The sequence below is a fragment of the Spea bombifrons genome, chromosome 8 (genome assembly GCF_027358695.1).
Source record: "Spea bombifrons isolate aSpeBom1 chromosome 8, aSpeBom1.2.pri, whole genome shotgun sequence".
Taxonomy (NCBI): Eukaryota; Metazoa; Chordata; class Amphibia; order Anura; family Pelobatidae; genus Spea; species Spea bombifrons.
Genome location: NC_071094.1, coordinates 25,046,913 through 25,061,856, shown reverse-complemented (window position 1 = coordinate 25,061,856; position 14,944 = coordinate 25,046,913). Strand labels below are relative to the sequence as shown.

The 14,944-nt window shown below is 37.3% G+C and overlaps 1 protein-coding gene across 3 annotated transcripts in view; it reads right to left on the bottom strand.

Annotated features, from left to right (window-relative positions):
* ARHGEF9 (Cdc42 guanine nucleotide exchange factor 9) overlaps nucleotides 1-14,944 on the bottom strand; it is an 83,534-nt gene that overhangs the window by 48,310 nt on the left and 20,280 nt on the right. For all 3 annotated transcript variants that reach the window (XM_053472618.1, XM_053472619.1, XM_053472620.1), the window contains exon 2: nucleotides 3,259-3,438. In XM_053472618.1, the coding sequence (XP_053328593.1) occupies nucleotides 3,259-3,438 (180 nt within the window). The remainder of the gene's footprint in view (nucleotides 1-3,258; nucleotides 3,439-14,944) is intronic.

Below are 14,944 nucleotides of genomic sequence, written 5' to 3'. Positions count from 1 at the left end.
GGCTTAATCTTACACAAACTAAAGAACAGAATACTTGGGTTCAAGTAAGGAACAGAATATATATTATAATTCACACCCTCAGACGGCATTGTTAGACCAATGGGGAGTTGCGTAATTTCAATATGGGGTAGCATCACCTCTCTCTATACATCACATGCTGTCAAGAATTATACATTATATTATTCTAGCAGTGATCCTGAGAACTTGGTTTATTCACAATGCGTAGAGATTGAACACTTGAGATGATACCTAAAAATGAAGGAGTGGGTTTAAATAAATCATGTGTGCCTTGGGCTTCCACTCAGATGACGTCAGCCAGCAAATTATATTTCAAGCCGACCTGGAGAAGTCTCCCAGTGCAATCAGAAGAGCTGTCCTTGCGTTAACTTTTGACCTATTCAAGGCCAATGGTGCCCACCAGTAACCACTTACATTTGGATCGTTCTGCTATGGACACAAGGTGGGATATTTAGCTCTTCCTCCTACACCTGTTATTAAACGCGTTGGGAAAATCATTTCTATTACTGTTGAAAGCCAAAATTATTTCAAGAAATAATACTTTATCCAAGTAATATTTTGCCTAATATTTGTTATTTCATTTATTTTATTTATTGGGAACACTTATTAGCCATGTGATGCAACAACCGGCACTGGAGTTTTGGCATTGTTTTTATGTGATTAAAATTTCAGGGGAAAGACTGAAATGTCACATCTAAGGTTTTTTTTACACCACAGAGTGCAATAAATGATTAATATTTTGTCTAAGCAGAACATAGCCTACAAAAGAATTGCTGACTTCCTTCTAACACGTCATATAACTGCATTGTTTGATTTTCCCATGCTTGGATTGTTGGCGTCCATCCCTGGGTCTTCTTTGGCTCAAAAGGATTCACTAGTTGCAGCTAAACATCCGCAGTGAAACCGCTCCATGTGAATAAATGCTAATATTCAGATTTGCAATTCTAACAGGATCATCTTATACTGACAGATACAACCACTTATGTATGGAAGCTAAGCTACTAATATGATATCATGACAGGGAAACAAAAATAAATATGGAAATCCGCGGTTAGATGCTTTGTGGGAATTCCAAAAATAGAAGGCTATTCTTTCAGGATTTGGCAACTGAAAAGCTTAACCAGGTCATTTCTGCTGCTGCACAGAGGTGGATGGAGATTCCACTAAGGGAGCTGCAGCAGCTGCGGGTGGAGAAGCGCCTGTACCGTTGTCTTTTAGTATGAAAAAGGGGAATCCCCTGAGCACAGATGTTCATGAATAAGAGTGCACTTAGAAATTGGCTAATGTGCCGTATTAAAGTGCATGTGTATTCATAAGCATGTTGTTCCCATATCGTGTATGTGACCGAGTCTGCTTGAATATGTATGAATACGTAACTCTGCCCCAAAGCACATATTTGTTCCATGCTATCTTATCTGATGATAGCAGCTCCACGGTTCCCTCACTCATAAATATTAACAGATACTTATGTTTTTATACACTGTTGTGTATTTTAATGCATACAAAGCTATTTCCTTTGTCACTTTCATTTTCTTACTTTATAAACCATTAGGAAATCTTCACTCTTCAGCTGCTGCTGAACATGTAGACGCAACACGGCGATGGGAGTGTTATCTACTAAAGTATTATTGTCCTTTTACAACTCAATGTAATAATCAGCGTTATCAAACTATTATTAGATTAGTATATTGCCATTCCTATGGAGAATGTCAGAATGTATGAAGTGATGAAACTAACCAAGATTTAAAAAAGTATGTGATGGATGTGAGAGGTACTGGCGACGGTAGAACTGCCAAATGTGTACAAGGCTGGAATTTGATTTACACATAGTAGGGAGATTACTAATGTGCTTCAAACACAGGGACAAACATGAAGCCAGCATTTCTAATTTACACATGTATGGCTTAACTTCTACATTGAGTGAGTACATTAAGAGGGGAGGGCAAGGGATATGATTTCAGTCAACAAGCAGTTTTAATAAATTTGTTTGATGATGCAAAGGCAATCTCTACTAGCATGAAGGTCTGCATACACAATAAGATTTTGTCTTTCTAGATGTATAACTGCGTTGCTATGTTTCCAATATATTCTGCGTATTACTAGATTTACTGTATATGTATGCTAATGCTTGTCTGTACAAGTTTAGATGTGCCACCGCATATTGTACACCTTTGTGTGTTAATTGGAGCAGTGGCGAGAGCTCCAGCTGTTAGTGTCAAGTCTATTAAACACAGAGAATATTATGAACCCCTTTAAGGATAGAGCGTTTGCACATTACTTGAAATTTTATAATAGCATTCTGAAGGTCAAGGCTTTGCTTAATTTTATATTCCTGTATGTGCTATTTCATCTTAACATTGGATTGCTAAAGCTACATTTCATCTGAACCACAAATATAGCCCATAAAGCAGGACGCAGCTTAGCTTAGTCCCTACATTTTATAATTGTGGCTCTTCCCATCAGTGTCACAGTGGTTGGTTTGTAAGGGTAAGGTAGGGGTGGAATCATGGTTTATAATTTGAATGTTTGGGTTGGTTTAGGTTTGGGGTTGGTGGCTCAGAACCTGGTGTTGGACATCTCGGTATGCTTCTGTCCTGGTTGTTATGTTATGGTTGATATCGGTGTGTTATATGTATGGGGAGGGGTGTCATTGTGGGTATGCTGTTTGTAATATGTTGGGATGTTATCTGGGCAATGACTTCATTGATGTGAATGATTTATTTATCTCTTTCTCCATACATATACAACTGTGGCCAAGTTTTTAGCCATACTCAAAAATCCCAATACAGCACATTCAACCATGCATTGCACTACCCAACTGACTTCTAACCATACAGATTATGTTTTCTATGAATGTACCCATTTAGAAGGTAAGTTATCTATGTTCCATAGGCAAAGAGATACAAAAAAACACGTGTGCACACATGTCGTCAATTAACTTTCTTTACACGGTCATGTAGTTTGTAGGACAGAGTATATGTGTGCGAGAAGGCATTGACAGTGAATGTCTTTTAATCTGTAAATTACATTTTTCCTTCTTAAGATGGAACACAGTATCAATATATTTGCAGATGGCATGTCAACTGTAAAATTAAGTTTTGCATTGCTTAGTCAAAAACTGGTGTAGACATGCCTGCTGAGTCTAGGACCCATGTTTAACAAGAAAAACTTCTAAGAGTACATTAAATTGTAATTTTGTACCTTCTCGACTACTCGTCCTGATTTGAGTGCATCACTTACCCTCACAAAGCTGGCAGGAAACCATCCTTCTTCATCATCAATCTGACCCCACCACCAGTCCTTGTTGGAAGCATCCAGGACCTTGATTACGTCCCCAGCTTTAAACGCCAACTCCCGGTTGGCCATGGTGACGTGATCCCATGCTGCCTCAGCACTTACAATAGATCCACCACTGATCAGCTGTGGAGACAAAAATGGCATCCCAGGTTACCTCTACTTAGCCATCGAATCTGCTCTATGTAACATTTATATAGCAAAGATGAGTTACTTACGACACCCAGCACAGGACAAAGAGGAGGAAGAAGGTTTATGATCACAGCAGTAGATTTCAACCTTGTCTACTAGAATTCTAACCAGAACATATGAGGCAAAGATGCTAACAGAGGCCCACAGAATGACACAATATAATGACAAAACTATCCAATAGTCCTCTCTATATTTGTCTGTATAAAATTAAGTTATTTCATTGAATACATTGTTATGTTTGATGAACATGTGGATTTTGTTTTTTTCTCAGATGAAAGGATTTCTCTATTAAACATAAAACAATGTTTTTTTAGTACTGTATATTTTTAAATGAAAGAATATTTTTAATTTATTCCAAATATTTTTTGTGATCTAAAGAACAGGGTGTCGTGGGTCTGGTGTTTAACAAATACTTGGTGCGTTGAGTACGTTTAAACATCTCTTTCTTGGCTACTTTTTAGTTCTCTGTGGCATGGTGCCTCGTCTACTCTGTATCTCTCAGAAATGTACTTTTAAAGTCTAATGTAGTGAAATGTGAGTTTGCTAGCTCTTTATTTTGCAATACAGCATGCAGAGGGAAATACATCCAAGTAAACGCAGCAGAGCACAGCTAACTATCCCCGGGAAACAGGACAGCCCTTGATAATGTCACAGTCATCCACAGTCTCCCTTAATCTGTACTACAAGGACGGGCTAGTGAAGCATGCAACTTGAATCCACCCCAAATCCCAAGAGTTATCCTACTTGGCTCCAGATAAACTGATAACTCCACCAGATCAAGACACATTCAAACACTTACAAATAGCCTTAATCAATGGGATTTATTTGACTGTAAGTATACATATAGAAATGCAACTATTGAAGTATGTTAAAATATATTAATAAAACCCATGCTGTACATCCTATCACCATCATGTATACTCAATACAGAACAAATCATATCTGTTAGTTTCTTTGTAGTATTTTATACTGATCCCTTATAACTCTTGTCTGTCTTGCACATGAACTTTACAGCTGCTGACTGACACTGAGCATTTGTTAAAGCTATTGCTAGTAATTATCTTAAAATCTTGCCCATCATTTCCCTTAATTACATAGGTGAACTGGTGCATACCTTGGTGAACCATGCATCATGGCTGACTCATACACACTTCCAACCATTCATTTACCCCAAACAATACAAAATGCATGTTTAAGACGTGTTATTTTGAAATCTCAACTAATGTTATTCTATTCAGGTTTGGACAATCACAATCCTTGTTACTTTCACAGTCCAAGAAATAGCTGAGTAGCAAAGACTATAATTATATTGTCAGTATGTCTGCGACACTAAATAACATTGTAACTAATTCTGGGCTGCTCTGTCTGGACTTTGTCATGCTTCATAATAACATCAGGCATTAACTGATGGCCCAGGACATGTAGAGAATAGGGTGGTGAAAGGGACAAGGAATATGTAATGAACACCTTCCTGCGGACGGATCTGCAGGCTAGAGATAACAGTACTTATACTGCCAGGCTATTGTGCGGAGAGCTCAACGTGCCAGCCAAGTGTGGTGTGTTGGGGGAGGCATTCACTGGCATCTCTAAAGAGGAGCAAGTTAGAGCAGAGTGGATACCATCCCTTCCCTTTACCACTAGATCTCACTTTTAATTTATTGTATCTTTATTTTCATTAATTAACCACTAATACACTGGACAGAATGCCAATGCGACATATAATTCACCATTGTCCCTACCATGTTCAAGAATGAGCAAGTTCAGAAAACAACATTAGTGAACCCTATTGCCAGATCCAATGGCCCATTTAAAAACAAGATTTTTGAGGAAAAAAACATTGCACCCTAAATTGCTTCTCACCAATAAGACATTCAACTTCTAGGGTTCATAGTCCAATAATGAGTGCTTACCGTTCAAGCTTACGTACACATTCAGCGAACATAAGTGTGAATATACTAATAGTGAATGTTGGTTTTATTTAACCCCTTAATGACAAAGCCAGTACATGTACAGGCTCAAAATGCATTGCTTTCAATGGGATTAGGGGCCGCCCATTGTCTTTAAGGGGTTAAAATTTGCCTCACAGCAAACCTCTGGGTAGCCAACTGAGGTCAAGATAATTAAACACTTAGGTCCAAAGAAACCAGCTGTAAGATAGTCCAGATCCACTTGATACAAACTGAAACGGATACAAGACATATACAAGCTTTACATATACATTTAAAACCCTACACATTACCATCATGTTTATGTTACAACCGTTTTGCGTACCTATGTGAAAAGTATTTAAATATGTGTAAATTATATAATTATAATGATGATAATAATAACTGCAATAGACCGCCCAAACTAAATGAATAAAGAATTGAATATACAATTTATTCATCTACGGATGATCAGGGATTTTTATGACATTGCATCCTAAATACAAAGACACTAATATGTAGCTGATCCTTACTTTGCAGCTTTAACAGCTTCCACTCTTCTGGAGTGTTTCTGTGGAAATTTTTACATATCATCGTCCAAAATGTCTTAGTATGCTGAAGCCTTAAGATTTCACTTCAATGGAAGTAAGGGGCCCAAACACTGAAAATCCAAACTTTACAGTTGGCACTATGCAATCAGTCAGGTAACATTCTCTGGGCATCCGCCAAACCCAGACTCGCCCATGAGACTGCCAAACAGAGAAGCGTCATGCCACAGAACACCTTTCCACTTCTAAAGAGTCCACTTCTAAAGCGTCCAGTGACTCTTTACACCACTCGACCCGACACTTTGCATTGTACTTGGTAATGTGAGGCTTGCATGCAGCTGCCCGGCTGTGGAAACCCATTCCATGAAGCTCCCGCCGCACAGTTTTTGTGCTGATATTAATGCCAGTGGAAGTTTGGAACTCTTCAGCTATAAAATCAGCAGAGCTTTGGTGACTTTTACACACCATACGTCTCAGCACTCGGTGACCCTGCTCTGTGACTTTACGTGGTCTTCTGCTTCGTGGCTGAGTTGCTGCTGTTCCTAAACACTTCCACTTTCCAATAACACCACTTACAGTTGACCGTGGAATACTTAGCAGGGATTACATTTCACAAAACTGATTTATTGCAAAGGTGGCATCCTATCACAGTACCACGTGCGTATTCACTGAGCTGTTCAGAATGACCCATTTTTTTCAAAACTCTTTGTAAATGCAGACTGCCGTGTGTCCTAATACTTTTGTCCATATAGTGTATATCAGAACTAAAACAGTATTTTAGATTAGGTTAAAATTAAATGCAAACAATTACAATCCACTCAATGTTAAAGAGAATATTAATGAAAATACCAAGCCCAAAATATCCCAGTTAACTCTAATGATGATTTGGGTAAGCCGTTAATGAACATTACTAAGTAGCATACAGCTTGTTCTGAATATTAGAAATGTATACAGCATCATACTAATTTTGCTACTAATATGAACTATAGGGCAGTCATTCAGTTATCCTGATTTTAAAGCTGCCCCAATCAGCAGGCATAGGAGGGTAAGATCCTAAATGTCAATATGGCCAGACATGGCCATGCCAGACATGATATGCACTCAAACACATCCATGTGATATATCTGCCACCAGTCAGCTCCAGCACTGGCTCAGTAAACATCACTTCGGGGCTCTAACGAGACCCCCAAGTTAATCAGTGGCCATGGATGAACAGGAGGGAGATGCAGCTTGTAAGGTTTGTACATTATTTTTCTCATGAAGTTCTTTACGATTTTTTTTTTGTGTGCGGCCGTCAGGGGCATTATATTGTCTCCTTAACATAGTATGGTTGTCACGTCATTTAACTATGAAACCCACACGCAAGCAAAATAAAGTTTGCTTCAAAGTCCAATGAAAATCAGGCTGACTCACAGAAGAAAAATTGATATAAAGACCCCTTGCTTGCAAAGTGCAGGTGCCTTTTTTTAGTGTACATCATCTATAGATTGCGTAGCGGGTTGAATATCTGACCCTTTTGCTCACAATTCACTGGAACATGTAACCAGCCCTGATGCATCTTTTAATCTTTGCCAGTGATTTGCTGCTGAATTATTGTATGCTCTGCAGGAGATTCAGGCAAATGCTGCTGTGTGAGTCACTGATTGTGATGCCTCCTACGCTCGCTGCCTACCCTGATCTATATTTAGAAATCCAGGCCAAGAAAGTTGGAAGCTTTAACCCTTTCCAGGCGGCTAAACAGGAATAACTATAGGCTCTAAATTGTCAGGACTTTTAAGTATCACTTTCCACATAAAGTTAAAAAAAAATCATAATAAATCGGGGATTTATTTAGCTTTTCCAAGAGTTAGAAGCATAAAGAACCTCTACCTTAAGTGAAAAGGTTGCTTTGAACTTGGGGTTTAGGGAAGAATCAAACGATTCAGCTTTGGTATGGCCTGGAACAATATCACACCCAACAGCATGCTGATCTGGAACTCGGCAACTCACTTCCTTTACCAGGGCAAATATAGAAACATATATACTGCAGGGTTCTCTCATTACTGTCCGCCTTAATGTGTATGTACTTATACAGACACATGCACACACTCATGTGCATTAAGGCGGTCACGTTAAAGCTACATGATATATGTTTTCCATATATTTATATATAAAGAACAATTTAGGGACGTCCTAAATGTTTTTTGCCTTGGGTTTCAGTTTTCCCGTTAAAAGGCAAGAGCTGTTGTTGTACCCGCATCTAACATGACAATGTGCCCACTTCAAAAGCTCTTAAGCTGCAGTCCTCTCATTTGTTGATGTCATTGGGAATCACTGTAATGAACGTGGCAGGCTATCTGGTGCAATGGTGAATAGATATAATGTGGCAAGAATGCCAGCTCTAAAGTGACACGGGGGAAGGCTGTCAGCGTTCTCCTGCTTGTAATGAGGGGACCAGGTAAAGCTTGTGACAGAGCTATCAAAGAGCTCTAAGATCATTCACACATCAACTGTGTGCCCCTGAGATTTTCTTGTTGTCCTAAGGCTGGTATTCCCTATGCATCCACATGCGCAAAGACGGCACCATTAAATCAAAAAATATTTTATACTACTGATACAAGAAACCTTGTTCATGGAAATTGTCATTTCCAACATATTAAATTGCCAGAATACACAGGCATCACCACTATCCAGTCTTATTCACTTACTTCCAAATTTCCATGATGTTTATAAACTTAATAAAGTCACCTAGTTTTTGGGCACTTGAGCTACTGATACTCATCTAGATGATGTTTAGGGTTATATATTTCAATGTCCAGTGGGGGGTAATTCTGCATTCACCTATTGATGAATGATAGCAATCTATAGGTGGTTACAAAAAGCCCAAATGTGGCACAAATCTATAATGTAAATTGTAAAGCATATCAGCAGTAAGATCAAATTAGCCATTGCAGCAATTGTACTAATTTGCAAAAAAGTTGCCCTGTATTATATACATTGACTCCATTGACTTTTTGCCCAGCTGCAAAACCTATATATTAGCTGAGCAATTAGTAATCTGCATGAATTAGTATTCTGCATGGGTAGTTTTGTCTCTGCTTCTGGTACTCAACAGCAAACGATACATAAAGGTATAAAGATAAAAGGAGTGAGGGCTGTGATTGCAGAACCTAAAGAGTTTACCGAGCTAGAAGTAACAGGCGTAGTTTAACACTCACTTAGCACTAAAAATACCCAGAATAAAAGCTGTTATAGTTGCAACTGCTCTGATGCAACACGGGTCTTATTTTTACCTCCTATAATTAACTGTCTTTTCACAACACATTTTAACAAAATGATCACTTCTCTGAAAACACAGCCATATGCATTGATTTTGTGCTGGCAGCCTGGAGGCAGTTTAGCCAATGACTGTTCTGTATTCTCACGCAAGACCTTTCACTAGAGAATGTTGAATTTAATCTGTGACTATATCATGAGGGTATATATATATATATATATATATATATATATATATATATATATGTGTGTGTGTGTGTGTGTGTGTGTGTATATATATATATATATATATATGTGTGTGTGTGTGTGTGTGTGTGTGTGTGTGTGTGTGTGTGTATATATATATATATATATATATGTGTGTGTGTGTGTGTATATATATATATATATATATATATATATACTGTGATATCTTTCTAGTCTAGAATCCACAAATCAACAAGAGGACATTTCTGACTATAAAGGTTTGGGATATCCATTTATGTAAGTGAGCTTTCCCAGCATAAATATTTCTGAACCAATTTTTCACATTTCCGTACATAGTTATAAAATAAACACTTACATTACCGATAGGGCCACCCTTAATCTTTTTATTTAGGGCACCTAAAACACCCTACAGCCCCTGCATAGAATAATAATGTGATGAATTACATGTGATGGCTTTCTGTCAAACCACTGAGATGAAATATAGATGGTCTTGATGTCCTGTGACATACATGTACGCAGCACACTACCCCATTACCTAGGTGGGCCACTTGAGAAAATGTCACCCACAGACCTCCGACATCATGCCAAGCAGTACATTTCTCTCTTCTCCTTCTGTTTGCCAACCTGCTGCTTGATACGATACTATTACAGGTAAAAAAATATCTCTGTTTTACAGGTGATCTGGTCTTAACACTTTCAATACCAAAGGGGAAGGATTAAAAAAGAAAGAAAATATTTTTAAGAAGCAATCTGAAAGCAATTTAGAAATGCATAAGATGACAAAAGGCGTTTCATGATAATCTATGAAGATGTCTTAATTACAAAAAGGGGCTTAGTAAAATCATTATGATGTGTTTCATAATCATAAAACATTTGCCTACATTTATGATTATGGCCGCATGGAAGGGATGATCAAATATGATGACATGAGCAATGTGATTAAATAAGTCGACTAGTCGAGTGTAAAAGGTGTGTGATTGTGTTACACTTAACGGGGTGTGAATTTTTAATAAATCTGACATGATGAGCACTGCAACGGGAGTAAATGATCATAATCTAGTATTTTAACGGGAAAGTCTTAAAAACAAAAAGTAAAATGTATGAATATTGTGTGCGCATTCCGATGATTATGTTTTTGTGATATGGAAGTTTGAATTGATTTTTTTTCAGTAAGAATTCTCTGTATAGGAGAATGTATCTTTGTGTGGAAAGTTTGCATCATCACAATAAAATGAGTTTAGGGTTTTCAGAAGCATGAGGTAGCAAAAAATCAAATATTACTTTTGGGAGCCAAAATATGGTATGTTAAAAAACCCACAGGTTTGGTTGCATGCTAATGCAAATAATGACTTTTTTGGCATGATCATTTTCTCTAGGAAATAAGAAAGAGATGTGTTTCATCATTCTGCCACAAATTAACAATCTTCAATAATGAATTACTCACATGAATTAATTATCATTACAAGTACCCACATATTCAACACGAAACCAGACATAATTTCTCATAATTAAAAGACTGAGAAACATTGCCAGTAGGTTAAGATGCACTGACTTTTGCTCGCTGGCTTCATTGTTATATCAAAGAACATTTAACTCACAAAAGATAAATCTTCTTAGCTCAACCCCTTAGGTATGCTGATTGTATGAAGCACACTTTCCAGAGTTTTAGTGACCATATGCTGACCTATACAGAAAAGTGTGTATACCTGTACTAGTCGAAGAGAAGATGAAGTCTCTAGATGATGGCAATACCTCTTATGGCATCAATAAGTCACATAAGTGTCTGGGACCATCAACAGATGGAACAAGGTATGAGGTTGTAACTCTTGCAGGAGACCTCTGAGGTCCCAAAACCATAAGGGACATTTTCTTGTTGGCTTAATAAAAGGTATAACTTTGACCGGTTTAGAAAACCGATCCCTTTTGATGTTGGTCCTTGGGGCTACTGGTTCAACAAGACTTAAAATATAGAGCACTTAAAATATAGAGCACTAAGACAATTAGATAGTGCTATATAACTAGAAATTGCGATGCCTTGTTGCGTTGCTGACTTGGCTTTAAAATCTTCTGAATCCTTACCAGCCACTTTCTGTCTTTTTGCCTAGAACAGGTTTATGGCTGATGTAATTTACAGATCTGGCTCTGTATTTAGCTGGTCTTCCTGTATAGTTTTCTCGACATATCTGTTTTCTGCATCACAATTGTAAACATATATAAATGGATCTGGTCTAGTAGGTTTATCTTAAACAAGCCTATGAGGAATAAAACAATAATACCTTTACTGCTCAGTGATACCTTAGTACCAAAGTACAAATTCTATAACAGAAGAGTCAGTTATACAGATTTAATGGTAGATTCCAATAATTAAAGTTGCAAGAAGTAGAAGGTGGATATATAAATATTAATACTGTCACAGCAGCTAATTTGGTATGTTTCATGATGATAGAACCTACTGATCAAAATTACGGGTTTAGAAAACACATAAGAGCTACCACTAATATACAACCAAGGTCCCATCAACACAGCATGTCCATTGGCTGACTCTGTAACCATGAACAAGTCTCATGAACACCGATGTCAACAGTTACATCAACACCAGCAAGTACAACCGTAGGTTCACCAACACAAGCAGGTTCCATCATTATTAGACTCATTTTTTCATTGAAATTAGGTTGAAATGAATCAACAAAGTTGCATCATAGAACAATATCTAGCAAAACTACCCTTCTAATATTATGTGTCCCTACATGTGTGCCAATATTGGGAAACCAGGCTCTCAGTTCTAGAGCTTAGGAATACTTCTATGTTGCCATTAAAACAAATTTCATTTAAGAAAAAAATTAACACAGCAGCACATTATATTTCAAAAATGACGGGTAAAACATTATTTAATTTCTTCCCAAGAGTAAAGAGATAGTCAGCTTTGATGTGTGATGCAATTAAGAACATCAAGGCACAACGAAAACCTGAAAATCACTGAGAAATATTACAAATTACTCTGGATTCTAAATCAAAGTTGTCAAACGCAAAGATAAAAAGGGATGGGATCCAGTCCATTACTGGCTTACGCTGTTTATCCCAATTTCTGGTTCTCACTCAAACAGTGCGACTAAAGAATGATGTCGGTTGAGTACACTGTTGTCAAGACAGCTAACAAGGAAAGGAAGAGGTTACAGGAAGACTTGGTGATCATCCTCCACACTTTTCTCATGTGATTATTTAATTAAAGAACAGTTCTCAATGATCAACCATTGTATTGGTTTGACATCTTGATAAAGCTCGGAACCTGCTTGCTCTTCCGCTGTTAGCGGGTGTTAATATCACTGTAGTGCGGCAAGACCTCTTTGTTTGCTACACTGGTCAAGGTAAATAATGCGCCAGAGACCTGCAGCTACCCTTACAATAACTCTAAGGTGTCCAACTGTGCCAACATCAATGCAGAACTGTTCATACACAACCGATATTCCCCAGGAGACTTTGCTTCTCCTTCTCATTTATTATCCAACAGCCCATTGCTGTCACTATATGGAGCAGATTACAGTGATACGGTAGCAACACCAAAACATATCTGTGTTAGTGACTAAAAGCATCTTATTTAGTAACTGACTAAGTAATAAGGAAACCGGGAACTTTGTTAAATAAAATATGAAACTAATATAGTGAGTTTTAAGCTGGGAAGTGGTAATTTAAACATGCATGAGATAGACGTAAACCTATCCTGATTCTTAAAACGAGAACAGATTAAGGTCTTATATCAGGAAAAAAATAGGCAGTCTTATATCTGCTGTAATGTTCACTTCACAGAATGACACAACCACACCAGAAAAATGAATTAAAAAAATGTTATATATATATATATATATATATATATATAGATATAGATATATATATATATCTATAGATATATATAGATATTTATCTATATATATATATATCTATATATATATAAATGGAAGAAGGGCTTGTTTAATCCCCATTTCCTCTTTGACTTGACTAAATTAGATTGTAAGCTCCATGGGACAATGAAAAAGTATTTGTAAAGAAGTATGTATGTTGCTCTGTGTAGTGTGTAATATGTAATAAACACAGTCGAAAATGTATTAACACAACTCTGCTCAGCTGGTGCTAACACACTGGGAAATCACTGCTTTGTAATAAGAGCCATAAATCAATTGCAGTTTTCTCCAATGTACTAAAGATAAACATGACCGGGAATGCTGTGATGTTACAAGGTCTTAAGTGATAGCAAAATATTAAGAGCCTGCCAACTATAGTAAATACCCAGCTATCAACTATTAGTGTGGATTTGTGTCTCGATATTAGACCTCAAAAGCATACTTTCATTCAAGCCATGTTAACAATGACGCAAAAAAAAAAAAATTCATTTAACAGATCCCGTGACCTAGCATTTTTCTTGGATACCTTGCATTCAACAAAAAATATGAAAAAAAATGTGCCCTAATCAAAAAATATGGGCTTTACTGCCATTTTAAAGAAAGATACAAAAAAATCATATCAATGTTATACTGTTGAATGGCAGACAGCAACTATCTGTCAGGAAAACATACTGCTAAAATTCCTGGCTTAACTCAATCATATCACAAACAATAAAATAATTAACTTGTGGTGGCGTATCCAATTACCATATTTTCCATATAACGTGTTAAGATGGACAGCAGAATTAATAAAAGAAGAACCGCACACATGGTCATATAGACAGTTCTACATTTGACCCCATTGAGAATCTACAACAGGATGTTAGCTAGGCTTACACTAATTATTTGTTCAACCACTGGATGCATTCATCTAGCTGTCTGTCTATCTATCCATCCATCCATCCACTGTATGTAAAGTCTTTAAAGCACCTTGTTGTATCTGGTTAGTGGACAGGATTTGTCTTTCTCTGAATATAAAAGGAGCTTATTTTCAGGATCATATAGTAAAAAATAAAATATTATATCCAATATCAAAACACTAGAGTATATTGACACATTTATGTTTCCATCACCATCAAGTTTTCATAGACACTATTATATCTCTTGAGCTGATGCCTGTTATCTTCAAGTAAACAAAAGGGGAACTTTGCAGATCTGCTTGCTTAAAGTTTAAACCAAAGGGTCTGGCATATACAGGGTTAATGCCCCCTATACTCATAGCCCTATCCAAGAGTTACTACAGGGAACTCATGGAATCCAATCCCTGACTGTTAGCACACCAGCTCCCAGGGTAGTTATGCCAAACATGTTTTCGCGGGTACATTCATTTCATTCACTTTGCAACTCTTGAATTTTAAAGCCGTAATTCATGTTCCCCCAGTAGCCGTAAGGCTCGACACAAGCTGGCTTTCCATTTGTCATATCTCCCATCCTTCCTTGTAATACTTCATTACTGGAGAGGTAATGTGATCTATCAACAGCTTGAAAGCCCTTGGCTGTTCCAAGTAACCTCATGGGCCATAGATGTAATAGTTGGTAAGAAGCCTAAAGAGTTTCTTTATATCAGCAT